The 17776-nt window shown below is 40.3% G+C and overlaps 1 protein-coding gene across 2 annotated transcripts in view; it reads left to right on the top strand.

Moving 5' to 3' along the window:
• Window positions 1–17776, top strand: part of DSCAM (DS cell adhesion molecule) — a 713077-nt gene that overhangs the window by 448922 nt on the left and 246379 nt on the right. For both annotated transcript variants that reach the window (XM_057504762.1, XM_057504765.1), the window contains exon 9: window positions 16655–16933. In XM_057504762.1, the coding sequence (XP_057360745.1) occupies window positions 16655–16933 (279 nt within the window). The remainder of the gene's footprint in view (window positions 1–16654; window positions 16934–17776) is intronic.

Raw genomic sequence — 17776 nt, 5'->3', positions numbered from 1 at the left:
TGTTTCACGAGCATAATACCCTCCAGCTCCATCCATGTTGCTGCAAATGGTTGGATTTGCCCTTTTCTTATGGCTGAGTAGTATTCCATTGTATATATGTACCACATCTTCTTTATCCATTCATCTATCGATGGACATTTAGGTTGCTTCCAATTCTTGGCTATTGTAAATAGTGCTGCAATAAACATAGGGGTGCACTGATCTTTCTCATACTTGATTGCTGCATTCTTAGGGTAAATTTCTAGGAGTGCAATTCCTGGGTCAAATGGTAGGTCTGTTTTGAGCATTTTGATGTACCTACATACTGCTTTCCACAATGGTTGAACAAGTTTACATTCCCACCAGCAGTGTAGGAGGGTTCCCCTTTCTCCACAGCCTCGCCAACATTTGTTGTTCTCTGTCTTTTGGATGGCAGCCATCCTTACTGGTGTGAGGTGCTACCTCATTGTAGTTTTAATTTGCATTTATCTGATAATTAGCAATGTGGAGCATCTTTTCATGTGTCTGTTGGCCATCTGCATTTCTTTTTTGGAGAACTGTCTCTTCTGTTCTTCTGCCCATTTTTTAATTGGGTTATTTGTTTTTTGTTTGCTGAGGCGTGTGAGCTCTTTATATATTCTGGACGTCAAGCCTTTATCGGATGTGTCATTTTCAAATATATTCTCCCATACTGTAGGGTTCCTTTTTGTTCTATTGATGGTGTCTTTTGCTGTACAGAAGCTTTTCAGCTTAATATAGTCCCACTTATTCATTTTTGCTGTTGTTTTCCTCATGTCACTCATGTTTATGTCTAAGAGGTTTTTGCCTATGTTTTCTTCCGAGAGTTTAATGGTTTCATGACTTACATTCAGGTCTTTGATCCATTTTGAGTTTACTTTTGTATATGGGGTTAGACAATGGTCCAGTTTCATTCTCCTACATGTAGCTGTCCAGTTTTGCCAGCACCATCTGTTGAAGAGACTGTCAGTTCACCATTGTATGTCCATGGCTCCTTTATCAAATATTAATTGACCATATATGTCTGGGTTAATGTCTGGAGTCTCTAGTCTGTTCCATTGGTCTGTGGCTCTGCTCTTGTGCCAGTACCAAATTGTCTTGATTACTATGGCTTTATAGTAGAGCTTGAAGTTGGGGAGTGAGATCCCCCCTACTTTATTCTTCTTTCTCAGGATTGCTTTGGCTATTCGGGGCCTTTGGTGCTTCCATATGAATTTTTGAATTATTTGTTCCAGTTCATTGAAGAATGTTGCTGGTAGTTTCATAGGGATTGCATCAAATCTGTATATTGCTTTGGGCAGGATGGCCACTTTGACGATATTAATTCTTCCTAGCCACGAGCATGGGTTGAGTTTCCATCTGTTAGTGTCCCCTTTAATTTCTCTTAAGAGTGACTTGTAGTTTTCAGAGTATAAGTCTTTCACTTCCTTGGTTAGGTTTATTCCTAGGTATTTTATTTTTTTTGATGCAATTGGGAATGGAGTTGTTTTCCTGATTTCTCTTTCTGTTGGTTCATTGTTAGTGTATAGGAAAGCCACAGATTTCTGTGTGTTGATTTTGTATCCTGCAACTTTGCTGCATTCCGATATCAGTTCTAGTAGTTGTGGGGTGGAGTCTTTAGGGTTTTTTATGTACAGTATCATGTCATCTGCAAATAGTGACAGTTTAACTTCTTCTTTACCAATCTGGATTCCTTGTATTTCTTTGTTTTGTCTGATTGCTGTGGCTAGGACCTCCATTACTACGTTAAATAACAGTGGAGAGAGTGGGCATCCCTGTCTAGTTCCTGATCTCAGAGGAAATGCTTTCAGCTTCTCGCTGTTCATTATAATGTTGGCTGTGGGTTTATCATAGATGGCCTTTATTATGTTGAGGTACTTGCCCTCTATTCCCATTTTGCTGAGAGTTTTTATCATGAATGGATGTTGAACTTTGTCAAATGCTTTTTCAGCATCTATGGAGATGATCATGTGGTTTTTGTCTTTCTTTTTGTTGATGTGGTTGATGATGTTGATGGACTTTCGAATGTTGTACCATCCTTGCATCCCTGGGATGAATCCCACTTGGTCATGGTGTATGATCCTTTTGATGTACTTTTGAATTCGGTTTGCTAATATTTTGTTGAGTATTTCTGCATCTACGTTCATCAGGGATATTGGTCTGTAGTTTTCTTTTTTGGTGGGGTCTTTGCCTGATTTTGGTATTAGGGTGATGTTGGCTTCATAGAATGAGTTTGGGAGTATCCCCTCCTCCTCTATTTTTTGGAAAACTTTAAGGAGAATGGGTATTATGTCTTCCCTGTATGTCTGATAAAATTCCGAGGTAAATCCATCTGGCCCGGGGGTTTTGTTCTTTGGTAGTTTTTTGATTACCGCTTCAATTTCGTTGCTGGTAATTGGTCTGTTTAGATTTTCTGTTTCTTTCTGGGTCAATCTTGGAAGGTTGTATTTTTCTAGGAAGTTGTCCATTTCTCCTAGGTTTCCCAGCTTGTTAGCATATAGGTTTTCATAGTATTCTCTAATAATTCTTTGTATTTCTGTGGGGTCCATCGTGATTTTTCCTTTCTTGTTTCTGATACTGTTGATTTGTGTTGACTCTCTTTTCTTCTTAATAAGTCTGGCTAGAGGCTAATCTATTTTGTTTATTTTCTCGAAGAACCAGCTCTTGGTTTCATTGATTTTTGCTATTGTTTTATTCTTCTCAAATTTATTTATTTCTTCTCTGACCTTTATTATGTCCCTCCTTCTGCTGACCTTAGGCCTCATTTGTTCTTCTTTTTCCAATTTCGATAATTGTGACATTAGATCATTCATTTGGGATTGTTCTTCTTTTTTTAAATATGCTTGGATTGCTATATGCTTTCCTCTTAAGACTGCTTTTGCTGCATCCCACAGAAGTTGCAGCTTAGTGTTGTTGTTGTCATTTGTTTCCATATATTGCTGGATCTCCATTTTGATTTGGTCATTGATCCATTGATTATTTAGGAGCGTGTTGTTAAGCCTCCATGTGTTTGTGAGCCTCTTTGCTTTCTTTGTACAGTTTATTTCTAGTTTTATGCCTTTGTGGTCTGAAAAGTTGGTTGGCAGGATTTCAATCTTTTGGAATTTTCTGAGGCTCTTTTTGTGGCCTAATATGTGGTCTATTCTGGAGAATGTTCCATGTGCACTTGAGAAGAATGTATATCCTGTTGCTTTTGGATGTAGAGTTCTATAGATGTCTATTAGGTCCATCTGCTCTACTGTGTTGTTCAGTGCTTCCGTGTCCTTACTTATTTTCTGCCCGGTGGATCTATCCTTTGGGGTGAGTGGTGTGTTGAAGTCTCGTAGAATGAATGCATTGCAGTCTATTTCCCCCTTTAGTTCTGTTAGTATTTGTTTCACATATGCTGGTGCTCCTGTGTTGGGTGCATATATATTTAGAATGGCTATATCCTCTTGTTGGACTGAGCCCTTTATCATTATGTAGTGTCCTTCTTTATCTCTTGTTACTTTCTTTGTTTTGAAGTCTATTTTGTCTGATATTAGTACTGCAACCCCTGCTTTCTTCTCGCTGTTGTTTGCTTGAAATATGTTTTTCCATCCCTTGACTTTTAGTCTGTACATGTCTTTGGGTTTGAGGTGAGTTTCTTGTAAGCAGCATATAGATGGATCTTGCTTTTTTATCCATTCTATTACTCTATGTCTTTTGATTGGTGCATTCAGCCCATTAACATTTAGGGTGACTATTGAAAGATATGTACTTATTGCCATTGCAGGCTTTAAATTTGTTGTTACCAAAGGTTCAAGGTTAGCCTCTTTAGTATCTTACTGCCTAAGTTAGCTTGCTTATTGAGCTGTTATATACACTGTCTGGAGATTCTTTTCTTCTCTCCCTTCTTATTCCTCCTCCTCCATTCTTCATATGTTGGGTGTTTTGTGCTGTGCTCTTTCTAGGAGTGCTCCCATCTAGAGCAGTCCCTGTAAGATGTTCTGTACAGGTGGTTTGTGGGAAGCAAATTCCCTCAGCTTTTGTTTGTTTGGGAATTGTTTAATCCCACCATCATATTTGAATGATAGTCATGCTGGATACAGTATCCTTGGTTCAAGGCCCTTCTGTTTCATTGTATTAAATATATCATGCCATTCTCTTCTGGCCTGTAGGGTTTCTGTCGAGAAGTCTGATGTTAGCCTGATGGGTTTTCCTTTATAGGTGACCTTTTTCTCTCTAGCTGCCTTTAAAACTCTTTCTTTGTCCTTGATCTTTGCCATTTTAATTATTATGTGTCTTGGTGTTGTCCTCTTTGGATCCTTTCTGTTGGGGGTTCTGTGTATTTCCGTGGTCTGTTTGATTATTTCCTCCCCCAGTTTGGGGAAGTTTTCATCAATTATTTCTTCTAAGATACTTTCCATCTCTTTTCCTCTCTTTTCTTCTTCTGGAACCCCTATAATACGGATAGTGTTCCTTTTAGATTGGTCACACAGTTCTCTTAACATTGTTTCATTCCTGGAGATCCTTTATCTCTCTCTATGTCAGCTTCTATGCGTTCCTGTTCTCTGGTTTCAATTCCATCAATGGCCTCTTGCATCCTATCCATTCTGCTTATAAACCCTTCCAGAGTTTGTTTCATTTCTGGGATCTCCTTTCTGGCATCTGTGATCTCCCTCCGGACTTCTTCCCATTTCTCTTGCGTATTTCTCTGCATCTCTGTCAGCATGTTTATGATTCTTATTTTGAATTCTTTGTCAGGAAGACTGGTTAGGTCTGTCTCCTTCTCTGGTGTTGTCTCTGTGATCTTTGTCTGCCTGTAGCTTTGCCTTTTCATGGTGATAGGAATAGTTTGCAGAGCTGGGACGAGTGATGGCTGGAAGGACTTCCCTTCTTGTTGGTTTGTGGCCCTCCTCTCCTGGGAGAACAGCGACCTCTAGTGGCTTGTGCTGGGCAGCTGCGCGCAGACAGGGTTTCTGCTTCCTGCCGGGCTGCTATGGAGTTTATCTCCGCTGTTGCTGTGGGTGTGGCCTGGTTCGGGCAGCTACTCCAAAGTGGTGGAGTTGCGTTGGAGGGGGAGCAGCCTGGAGGCTATTTATCTCCGTAATGGGCCTCCCTGCTCCCTGCAGCCCAGGGGTTAGGGTGCCCAGAGATCCCCGGATTCCCTACCTCTGGATTAAGTGTCCCACCCTGCCCCTTTAAGACTTCCAAAAAGCACCCGCCTTAACAAAACAATGACAAAAAAAAAAAAAAAAAGTGTTCTCTTGTTTTTCTTTATTCTCCGGCGCCAGCCTCAGGCATCTGCTCACCGGTCTTGCTGCCCTGTTTCCCTAGTATTGGGGGCCCTATCCCTTTAAGACTTCCAAAAAGCATTCGCCAGAACAAAACAGCAAAAAAAAAATGGTCACACGCTTTTCTTATGTCCTCCGGCACCCGGCCTCCGGTGCCCGCTCACTGTTCTTGTTGCCCTGTTTCCCCAGCATCCAGGGCCCCCTGGGCATGTACTGTGTCTGCACTCTGGCCCGGATGGCTGGGGCTGGGTGTTCGGCAGGCCTGGGCTCCGTCTCCCTCCCGCTCTGCCTGCTCTTCTCCCGCCGGTAGCTGGGGGGAGGGGCGCTCGGCTCCCGCCGGGCCGGGGCTTGTATCTTACCCCCTTCGCGAGGCGCTGGGTTCTCTCAGGTGTGGATGTGGTCTGGATATTGTCCTGTGTCCTCTGGTCTTTATTCAGGAAGGGTTGTCTTTGTTTTATATTCATAGATATATGTGGTTTTGGGAGGAGATTTCCGCTGCTCTACTCACGCCGCCATCTTGGCTCCACCTCTTCTTCCTAATACGTTTTAATTGTATTTTCTCCCATGGACAAAATGGGTAATTGTAAATAATTTTTTTCTTCCTAATAAGTTTTAATTGTATTTTCTCCCATAGACAAATGGGTAATTTTAAACAATTTTTTAAAGTTTTTTTTTTTAACCTTTCCACTTGCATTGTCATGTTTATGGCTTTTCAGTTCTCACACCCTGGCAGTCCAAAATACCTCGTTTAAAAATCATAGAAGAGTTACCTGCTCTTATCCCTTGTTTGTTCCAAAGTTACACTATTTTTACATCACTAATATTATGCCATCTTATGCTACTCTGTTGGCTGGTATTCAGCTAATGAGCCCTATGCCTTCAGCATCACCTACTGGGAACCCTTTATCTAGTGTAGGTGGAGTGCGGTTCTTGGATGTTTCTACAATGTGTGCTTTGATTGATATTTGCCATGCTTTCATGTATTTCTGAATTGAATCTTTTGAGATTCCTTGAGTTCAAATTCTGATATTAGCACTGAACGCTTTCTCATTTTAGTTCTATTTGATTCACACTTAACTGCGCTTGTGAATATGTATAACCCACCCACATTAAAGGTAAAGACAACGTCTCAGTTCTGGACACTGGCTGAACCTGGAGGAGGTAAATGAGTGAAAAGAAACAAATGAGCACAGACATTTTTTAGGTAAAGAGCAGAGATCTTAAAATGGAACTTTCCAACTATTTTTTCCTTGTTCCTACCATCCCTTTTCAGTTCTGCAGGAGAATAGGGAGATACTGTTAATCGTAGACAGAGGGTCTTGTTAAGAGAGAATCAGTACATATGATCACACCCCTCTGGTCACAACCCAAGTGAAGAAAGGCAAAGTGGATGGCTGGAGGCTGTATACAGAGGCAGTACTTTCCAATAGGCCTGGTTGTATTATGAATAGCAGATCCATGTTTTACTTCTGATGAAGCAAACTGTTGCAGGTGGCAGTCTGCTTCCTGGAGTTTCATGTGCAGGGTATTGCCAGGGACTGCCCTGGTGCAGGACAGCTGTGGGGCGGGGGGACAGGAAAAGGGATCAGGCCCAGGGAGAGGACGAGCTGAAGTGCAGGCGGATGTCACCCTCATCCCACCCACAGGGCGCTGTGCAGAAAGAATGGCCTTCCGAGCTATCCTGAGCAGGGACAGAGCCATCTTCCTTAGCCAGTCAGTCAATGTAGGCCCCTCAGGAAGCGCCCATCCTTGGTGACATGGATCTCTGCAGCTGGGACAGTCTTTGAAGTGGCTGATAATGAAAGGCGGCCACCTGACATCCCTCCTGGAATCTGGGACACACGTCCTTTCTTGAAAAGGAATCTGGGCCACATGTCTCCATGTCCATCATCTCCTACCACTTACATAGATGTCAAAGGATGTGCATCCTAGATATGTTTCCATAAAAATATTTTTCAGTACGTTGCTCACTCCCATTTCCTATAATAACATTCGTTCAACATTTCAAATAAGAAATGAAAACCGTCGCAGTGTCTGACAGTAGCATGATTGGACTAGACTATGGTCATCAAAGCGATTTTCATCCAAAGGATCCCTTTTGTCCTTTGATTCCTATGATTTCTTTAATTTACTCACAGATGTCATATCTGTGCCTCTCCTGTTAATGAGAGCAAGAGGCTGGGGCCAGTGCAGGGAGCTGCAGAGAAACAACTCAGATATGGGAGGAAGAAGCAGATGTCTGGGGAAAGAAGCAGCAGAGGGTGTGAAACATTGCAACCGGCTGTGGGAGAAGAGCAGGTGGACAAATAAGAGGAACCCTGATTTCAGCACAGCACCATCAAAGAAATGCTTATGAGATGTTTGAGAAATGGAGAGGACGGACATCTGGCCAGCTCTGGACGTGAAGTGGGGTGGGAAGTCTAGAGTCAAAGGTTTCAAAGGGAACTCTGTGAGTCCCAAAGGGAGCTGGAGCCTGAAAACGTCTCCATCGCAGTTACAGCTGAGTTGGGTTTTCACACTACAAGACGGTGTGGGACGTAGGGACAGAAGTAGGGACAGGGTTCAGTCCCTAACATTCGGAGTCAGTACAGCTGAGGCAAAGGATACGCGTAGGCAGACAGCATGAGTCGGCACAGGGCCCAGAATCAGATCGAGTAGCGTTTGGTACCTCCTGCTTGACCCTAAAGGCAGAGAGGTAGTTGAATCAGCGGAACATGCAAAACTGTGTTTTAGGAAAATCAATCTGGTTGAGGTATATAATAAGATGGATTGCAGTGCAGAAAAAAAAAAAAGAATGTAAATTAGGACACAATTTAAAAAGTTTTAAAAAGAGGTGATGGTTGTGTATTTGGAAAAAAGGAATCAGACACAAGAGATATGGGCATGTGGAGCAGATAAGACACAGAGACCCACTGAAGTGCTGGAGGTAGAGAGTAATGCACAACTAGACGCTTTTGTTACTGGGTGCTTCCTGCGGCTGCACAATTTTCCAACACTAAAAGGAATAGAGAACTGAAGGTAAAGCTTGGGTTAAAGGGAAACATGATATGTTTGGCTTGGGATTCTGGTTGCTTCTGGGCTGTTAAGATGAAGGCATTAATGGACAACTGACCAAGTAGGCATGAAGCTGGAAAAGGAGTTTTTATTTGAAAATGTAGATTAGGGAATAAAGAGCATCAGGGTGACAACTGGGACCATGTGGGTAAACAGGATCATCAGGGAAATAGAGGATTAATGTCTCCATTAGCATATGATTAGTAAGGGGCACACAGTCTCCATTTGAATTGTTGAACTACTTATTTAAGGTTTTTAATCTTTCATAATCTGTTATACGAACTTTTCAAATGAATGAGGTCCCTACCCTCCTTACCCCTTTGCCATGGGAACTATGAACTCTTATACACTCTTCTAAAACACTTGTCTATGTTTTATAAATACCTATAAGGAAGTAGAGTTGGTGGCAACATTTACTATTCCTGAGAATTTGTTACTGGTTTATTTGATTAACTTAGAAATAATTACAGATCATATTTATCATACAAATATTACATAATTCAGTTCTAATAATTGAAAAAAGCCTAACATGTCATTGGCCACATTGGAATTTTTATTGAATAAATGAAGATAATAATTCTACATAGAAAAAATGATATGTGTTTCATTTTATATGTGTCATATAAAATGATGTCTGTATATATCTATGTATCATAGAAAAATGATAGAAAAATAACATTACCATCAACAAGTGAAAGACAACCTATTGGGAGGAAAAAAACTTACAAACCATATATCAGATAAGGGGTTAATATCCAAAATATATAAAGAATCCATACAACTCAAAAGCAAAGAAATAATAATCCAATTAAAAATGGGCAAAGGACCTGAATAGACATTTTTCCAGGAAGATATATGAATGGCCAACAGGTACATGAAAAGATGCTCAACACCACTAGTCATTAGGGAGACACAAGTGAAAATGACAATGAGATATCACTTTACATCTGTTACAATGACCACCATCCAAAAGTCAAGAGATAACAAATGCTGGTATGGATGTGAAGAAGAGGGAACCCTTGTGCGCTGTTGGTGAAATTGTAAATTGGTACAGCCACTGTAGAAAACAGTATGGAGGCGCCTCCAAAAATTAAAAAGAGAACTAGCATGTGACCCAGAAATTCCACTTCTGGGAATATATCCAAAAGAAATGAAAACAGTAACTTGAAAAGATATCTGCATCCCCATGTACATAGCAGCATTATTTATAATAGCCAAGATATGGAAACAACTTAATAAATATCCTTCAATGGGTAAATGGATAAATAAGTTTTGGTATGTGTGTATATAATATATGTATAATACATATTAATGTATATATATATAAAATACACAATGGAATATTATACAGCCATAAAAAATGAGGAAATCCTACCATTTGCAACTACATGTATGAAACAAGAAGGCATTATGCTCTGCCCATTTTTTAAATAGGTTGTTTTTTGGGTGTTGAGGCATATGAGTTCTTTATGTAATTTGGATGTTAACCCCTTATTGGGTAAATTATTTATGAATAGTCTCCCATACTGTAGGATGCCTTTTTGTTCTCATGATGGTGTCCTTTGCTGTACAGAAGCTTTTTAGTTTGGTGTAGTCCCACTTTTTCATTTTTTATTTGGTTTCCCTTGCCTGAGAATATGTGTTCAGGAAAAAGTTGCTCATGTTTATATTCAAGAGATTTTTGCCTGGGTTTTCTTCTATGAGTTTTATGGTTTCATGACTGACATTCAGGTCTTTGATCCATTTTGAATTTACTTTTCTATATGGAATTGGACAATTATCCAGTTTCATTCTCTTTGTCCAATTTTCCCAACACCAGTTGTTGAAGAGGCTCTCTCTTCCCCATTGTATATTCATGGCTCCTTTATCACATAATTAATTGGCCATATATGCATAGGTTTATATCTGGGCTCTCTATTCTATTCCATTGGTGTATGAGTCTGTTCTTGTGCCAGCACCAAATTGTTTTGATTACGTGGCTTTGTAGTAGAGCTTAAGAATCAGAGAGCATGATCCCCCCACTAGCTTTGATCTTGTTTCTCAGGATTGCTTTGGCTATTCAGTCTCTTGAGGTTCCATATGAATTTTAGAACTATTTGTTCTAGTTCATTGAAGAAGAAGGGACTAGTGGTTACCAAGGGGGAAGGGTTGGGGAGGGAGAAGGGGACTAAGGGGCACAATAATTTGCAATCACAATATAGGTTGGTCACAGGGATGGTAGTACAGCACAGAGAATACAGTTAATGACTATAACATCTTACTACGTTGATGGGCAGTGAGTGACCACAATGAAGAAGGTGAGGATTTGATAATATGGATGAATGTTGAACCACTGTGTTGTGTATTGGAAACCATCATCATAGTATTGTGTATCAATGATACTTTAATAAAAAAAAAGGGCATTATGCTAAGTGAAATAAGTGGGACAGAAAAAAAATTACCATTTCACTTATATGTGGAATCTAAAAACAAACAAAAATACCATACTCATAGAAAAAGAGATCAGATTTGTGGTTACCAGAGATAGGGCGGAGGGAGGATTGGAGGAAGGTGGTCAAAGGCACAAACTTCTAGTTACACAACAGAGAAATACTAGGGCTGTAACATCCAGCATGATGGCCAAGCTAACCCTGCTGTATGGTACATAAGGAAGTTAAGAGGATAGAGCCTCAAAGTTCTCATCACAAGGAGAAATTTATTTCCTTTTCTTTTTGTTCTACCTATGTGAGATGACGGATGTTAACTAGGCATATGGTGATCATCATTTTACAATACATGTAAATCAAACCATCATCCTGTTGGATTTAACCTTAAACAGTGGTACAGGTCCATAATTTCTCAATAAAACTGGAGAAAGTCCAATCTTACAAAAAAAAAGATACAACACCAGAAAATGAAGCAGTTCCAAGCCATTGTAAAAACTGCAATGTAATCGGAGAAAAGGTGCGTTTTACCACAGCAGTATCCATAGCAGAAAATGGTCTGGCTCTCATGGGGCAGACATGCAGGGACTACAGACTGTCAGCACTTGTCTTGAGTGAGAATTGGGAAATTTGGTCTATGTGATTTTGTTTTTCTGTTTATTTGTTCTTAACTGTAAACAGTCCTGTAAGTCATGACAGTTTCCTTGAACCTAGGACTTGCTGAAATTGGGGTATATATGGGTGATTTGGTTCCACGATTGTTTTCTGTCCATGAAGGAAAATGTTTCTTTATGATTTCAGATGTGGCATAGCTGAGTAATTCCCAAAACTTCAGCTCACTTTTCTGCTTATAACACGTGTCTTAGGAGAGCACTAAGCCAAACAGGGTCTCCTCCTATCTGAGCAGCCTTGGGTGATTCAGGGGCAGAAATGTTTCTAAGTGCACCCAATCTCCTACTTAGTCACAGAAATTTAAATGTCTCTCCAATCTATGCCTAGAGAAAAATAGATACTTTTCTACAGGTTTTTTTTTTTTTTACACAACTTGGGCTGTCACAAATATGTCCAAAATGTAACTCCCTAAGGAAATCGTAGAGCTAGACCCTAAAAGTCATGCCCACACCACAGGGACCATGCCTCTCTCCTCCTGTGCCCTTCCCACCTGGTAGCAGAGCCAGGGAAAGCCCTGCCGGCTCACTCCAGCCTTCTGCTCCTAGGTCAATGACTGGGTGTCAGTTAAAGGTTCATACTGAACCCCAAAGGGAACTGAGAGAGAGAGACCAGGAAGGGCTTTCAAAGGAGCCCACAGTTATGTGGACATGCTGAAGTCTCTGGTTTCTTTTGCACCCGCTGGCTTCAACCATGTCCTCATTCCTGAATCTCAGCCTCAAGCTCTTCCTCCTCCATCAGTCACAGGCCCCAGGCCCAGCAGCCTCATTTATGGTGAACTGGGAGCAGCTCTGCCTGCTGCCTGCCTGGGAGTTGCCCAGCTGCCGGGAACAATCTCACCTGGCAGTGCACAGTTGGCATGGATGGCCACACCTGCATAAGCAAGGCTCATCCTGACTTCATCTCCTCAACTTGCCTACTAGGAGGGGGAGAGATGGCTCAGTAGAGCCACTAATTAGAAGTCCTGGGCTCCTAGCCTAGTCAGAGTGTAAAACAGAGCTTCACCTTTGTCCTTGTCATCTCATCATTATTATATCCTGAATGTATCTCCCTTTCTGCTCATAACCTCAGGATTGTCTAAACTGTACAGCATCAACATGGGGTCATCATCCCTTCAAAATAGGTATTTTCAAGAACTATTATACAATTAAAGTGTACAAGGCACTTTCTATTCCACTAGTTGTGAGGAGTAAAAAAGATAAGCTTGATGCATTGCCTGCAACCTGGGTCTCGAGGAAATAGACATGTACGTAGATCACTTTGCTTATGTGAGTCACACTGTGATACCTTCCATTATATAGAGTCTTGAATAATAGGCCCCAGGAGTGGGTACCGGAAAAGTGTAATTGTGTTGTGTGAACAGAGTGGAGAACTATATCACAGAGGGAATCTAGAGCATGTTGTAAAGTAGCAGAATTGGATGAATCACCAGTCCTGTGGGTGGAAAGGCCATGGAATGATGTGATCGACTCACAGGTCACTTGTGTTCACCAGCCTCATGGTTTTAGAGTCACGGCTTGCATTTCACTGGACGGTACCGAGCTGTCAGGCTGTGCGGGTCCTGGGCATAGTAAGAGGGCATAGGGGCACCTAGGATGGGCATGCAACTGGGACTGAACTCTCAGAGATCGGACAAGGCATTTTCATTCCCATAATGGATGTAATTTTTGGAGATCTCGTGAGTCAGGTAAGGCATGAAAAAGAGAAAACTTCTAGACAGAATGGAAAAAGGGAGGTGGGTGAGAAAAGGAGATCTAGAGATGAAAATAATGTTACTATAACTCAGAAGACATTGACCTGGGGCAGGCTCTTTCAGCAGCGAGACTGTGCCATCAACAGTCTGGAGACCCATGGGGGTAAATCACATTAGAAAAGAAATGACAGAATGTGGAGTTGATGAAACCACATAGGCAATGCAAACAGGGCCTCAGTGCAAATCAACACTCATGTGATGCGTTTGATTTTTCTCAGTGAATTATGGGTCTTTGGGGGAAAGAAAGTTCGGACGGGGGAATTGAGCTAGTTGAGCAGCTTCTGTGAACCATGTGGGCGTCTACATCTGCCGTGTTATATAAAGACCTCCCTTTGCACTCTCCTGAATTGTGTTTCATTACCTCCATCTTAGACATGAAGAAGTAGAATCATAGAGTTAAAGAAACTGGATCAAGAAAACACTGCTAATTACCCAGGATTGATGCCCAATGCATGTTTCTTTCAATATGTCATACTCCTCTCAGAAGGGGGAAATTAAAAAAAAAGCACTTCTTTTCCCCTATGAAAACAATATTCAGTTATTCTTGGCAAGACAGAAATATATCATCCTGAATTAACATTGTTGTTAAGGGTTTAAAATAAGAGTCCAAATTAGAATTGGTAGCATTCGATGGCTCCAAACTGCCTCAGAGAAAGGAATCCCCCCATTATGGAGAATGAAGTGAGTAAACCTGGCAGGAAGTGACATCCAGCAGATTTTCACATATTTCATGCCGGAAAGCTGGGTCAAAACCTGTGCAGGTCACATGCAGAATTTCTGCTCCTGTAACATTACAAGTTCTCACTGTGAACCAGACTCAGAGAATTTACCTTCAAAGGTGATGCAATGAGCCATAAAAAGTAAGGCATATATATGTCTCAAATAGGTGATTTGGCTTTACCAACATCATTATAAGAGTTTTTGAATCACTTGGTTAGCTTTTTATCTCCAATTTTACATCTTATGGATGTGAAATGTAAGATTTTGGACCCTTTACAAGTGGAGAAAGTATTTTTCTGTAGCACCCTTGTGCTTCATGGCTGAATTGAGGCAATATATGTAATGTGCAGAGAAGTGAACTGATTGGCAAATTGGTCTGATAATTTAATTTGGTTTAAAGAAGTGCATTCTGATGGAATGTGGCAAGCATAACAAATAACAAACCTGACTTTTTGACGTTATTCTGGGAAAATGACCTTTCTCTCTAACTAAATCTTTCATCACTATGGAAATTATTATTTTAACTACTTTGGATAGCTGTATTTTCTATATATGTTTTAAAATATTTTAGATGTATCCTTTTTCCATTTACTGTATTAACTACAACTTATGATTCAGAGTACCTAATTATGCACTTACTTCAATTTTGTACTGTGATTTTGTATTAATTGCAAAAAAAACTGGTGATTAAAGGCAGTGTCCCGTGGCACAGAATATGTCCCCAGCTACTGTGTGTGTTGTGTTCTTCAGGCACTCTACAGTTTATATTAAGTTTCTCACTCCCTGTAGCTTGCCAACTGTGATGTTTTACTGAGCCCTTATCATTATACCTGAATTCTCAGCATCTGGTTTAGGCTACGAACTGAGATGACTGTGAATTGTTATAATTGTTCAGATTGTTATAATTTGCTTAAAATGCAATGCTCAAGCAAGGCAGTTTATTAACTGTTAATGGTATTTACATATCTAGTAAACATTTATGCAGTTTTAGGCAAGATTTAAACTTCTACTATGACATGGCACTTTCTCCACCTAATGTCAACTGTGAATAATCACAGCTTCATCCAATTTGATCTATTCCACCAGCACCAGGTGGAACCTCATCCTGACACCTTCCTCTCTTAGTGCCCTTGACACCTGAAGTTATCTGTGTTCATTTCCCTGCTTATTTGTCTGATTCTTTGGTAAGACCTAACTTGAGCCATCTGCTTACTAGTCCTTCTGACTCTGGCCAAATTTACCATTCTGAATTTTAGTTCCGAACTGCTTTTGGAAGCATATAGTTGGGGTAATAACAATATTGAATAACAGAATAATCATAGCTATGCTCTTTTGAAGTCTGCTGTCTATGACTACACTTGGAAGCTTCAATGAGCAGAGACTGGCATATTATGTTCATTGCTGTATGCCCAGCACACACCGTGGTGTGTATATAATGTGGGCACACACATACCAGGTGCTTAATAAACACTTCTTGAGAGAATAAATGAATTAATGAGTGGTTTCCAGTTAGATGTTTCTCAGCTGGATCTTTTACATCTCCCCCAAGCTGATAATTGAAATGGACCTACACTTGACTGAATGAACGAACTCTGAAGATAGTCTGCTCTTTAATAACTCCATTCTGTAAAATCATCCAGTGTAATAACCGGTTTATTTAGGCTATTGCATACTTAATAACTTTAGTTTGCAACCTTATTTCCAGCCCCTGAAATAAAACAGACAGGATTTGAACTTTCACTCCTCAGTGAACTAGTTCTGTGACCAAGGACAAAGTAACATCTTAGAGTCTCAGTTTTCCCTACAAAGTCAGGCTTTGAATTACCTTGAATTATCCATAAAGCTGATAAGCAGAGCATATGAAGAGCTTGTCCACAACCCGTAATCAGTAAATAACCAAGATAAGACTGCAGGTTGGCTCTCTGATTTCATGCCAAGCATTTCATGATGCTAAAGCCCTGTACGGACATCTGGGGAGTCACTGAAGAAGAGCTGTCCTGAGCTAAGGAGGTAAATTGGAGTTTATCAGGGAAACTGCATAAGGCAAGAGCTTTCTGGACTGAACTTGTCTGTGTGCATGGCTGGCCAGGTTGAAGGCTGTGACCTATTCTATTAGCAACACATCTCAACAACTCAGGAAACTAGCCAGGTCGTAATTTAAGGTCACGCACAGAGAATGTATTAAGTTGAGGGATATGGAGTAAAGATTCAATTAGCCTGACATAAAAGAAGTCTTTTTAATTAATATTTGCTATTAATTGAACATCAGACACAAAACATGTTTAGCAATGACTCTGGAATCTGCTTCTTCAACAGGCCTAAAGTATGCCTATTAGCAAGTCATGGAATGGATTGAAGGGGAACAGCAGTCGCGGTGCTAGTAATAGTGAAGCAGGAAAGAAAGCTCCTAGTGTGCATGTCATTTGTCAAAGCTTCTAAGGGAAAACCAAACCCAAATGCTTCTTCCACATTATTTACACTGAAGAGTGCAGTCTGAAATTTTTTCATTCAAAAGTGATTTTTGAATTTAAAAAAGCTTATTGAAATAATTAGATTAAGTATATTTGTTAAAAATCAAGCCATGCTTTTCATTTAGAAGGATGAGAAAATTCAAATGCCTAGAGAGCACAATTCCCAGTCTTCCACTGGTTCGTGTATTTATATGATTTTGTTGGTTGTATTGCTCTTTTAATGTCATGCAAAAGGGTTGAAGGTCTAGAGAATGCAGAATATACGTGCAGTTCATTATCATCTTTCCTCTATTACTTTTTCTTCCCTTTCAGTTCCACCTTTCATCCAACCTTTTGAGTTTCCAAGATTCTCCATTGGACAGCGCGTCTTCATCCCATGTGTTGTGGTCTCAGGGGACTTACCCATCACGATCACCTGGCAGAAGGATGGCCGGCCAATCCCAGCGAGCCTTGGGGTGACCATTGATAACATCGACTTCACAAGCTCCTTAAGGATTTCCAATCTCTCCCTGATGCACAATGGTAATTACACCTGCATAGCCCGGAATGAGGCCGCGGCCGTGGAGCACCAAAGTCAGCTAATTGTGAGAGGTAAGGGAGAGATGTAGGCCGTGTGTCATCACTGCAGTAAATTCAGCAGTGCTCACAGATGATACCTGCTTGAAATATGATGAAAATAACTAGAATTCATAGAATTTGATCTTATCCCATTTAGGAAAAACACAACTGTAGAAACCAACAACAAGCTCCCCTAACTCCAGGCCAAAGTTTTATTTACCTAAAACATGAAGTTTCAAATAATATACAGCTAAGAAATGTGTGACTGAAGAGATGGGAGTCATTGGATTTTATTCATGAAATAGAGCTTCTCTGTGTTAACTCAGGGATTTTTGAGGACCAAAGTCCATGAGCTCTTGGTGCAGTTATTTTATGTAGCACTTTTTGTAATGGTGTCATTTAGACTTGTATCTTTAGAAAATAATATTTGTCAAAGCCATATATCACAGTTTTTCTAGAGTCATAAAATAGTACCTTTTTACATTTTTTATTTCATTATAAATGTCATTTTCTTTGCTTCTTTCTTTTTATTAGCATTCACTCATTATTTTGGGAGACTTTGCAACATTTATTAAATTAAGTGAAGTGGGGTAATATTTATGAAAAGAAATTAAAAACAGGGTAGTCTACTTTGTTAAAAAACATTAGCAGGGGACTCAGTACTTATAAAATGCAAGCATCTCTGTTCAAGTGTCCAAGTTTGGATGAAAGTTCCACCCCTTATCTGCAGAATAAGCAGCTAGTGTTCTCTAAGGTCTGTGGAGTATAGATACTCTGTGATTTTATTGATTCTTTAGGAGCTATATGCATTCATCTGCCAGTACAATTTTTAGCCACATTGTAGAAATAACTCTATGAAATTAAAGATTTATATTA

The sequence above is a fragment of the Manis pentadactyla genome, chromosome 1 (genome assembly GCF_030020395.1).
Source record: "Manis pentadactyla isolate mManPen7 chromosome 1, mManPen7.hap1, whole genome shotgun sequence".
Lineage (NCBI taxonomy): Eukaryota > Metazoa > Chordata > Mammalia > Pholidota > Manidae > Manis > Manis pentadactyla.
This window is presented reverse-complemented; position numbering and strand designations above follow the sequence as displayed.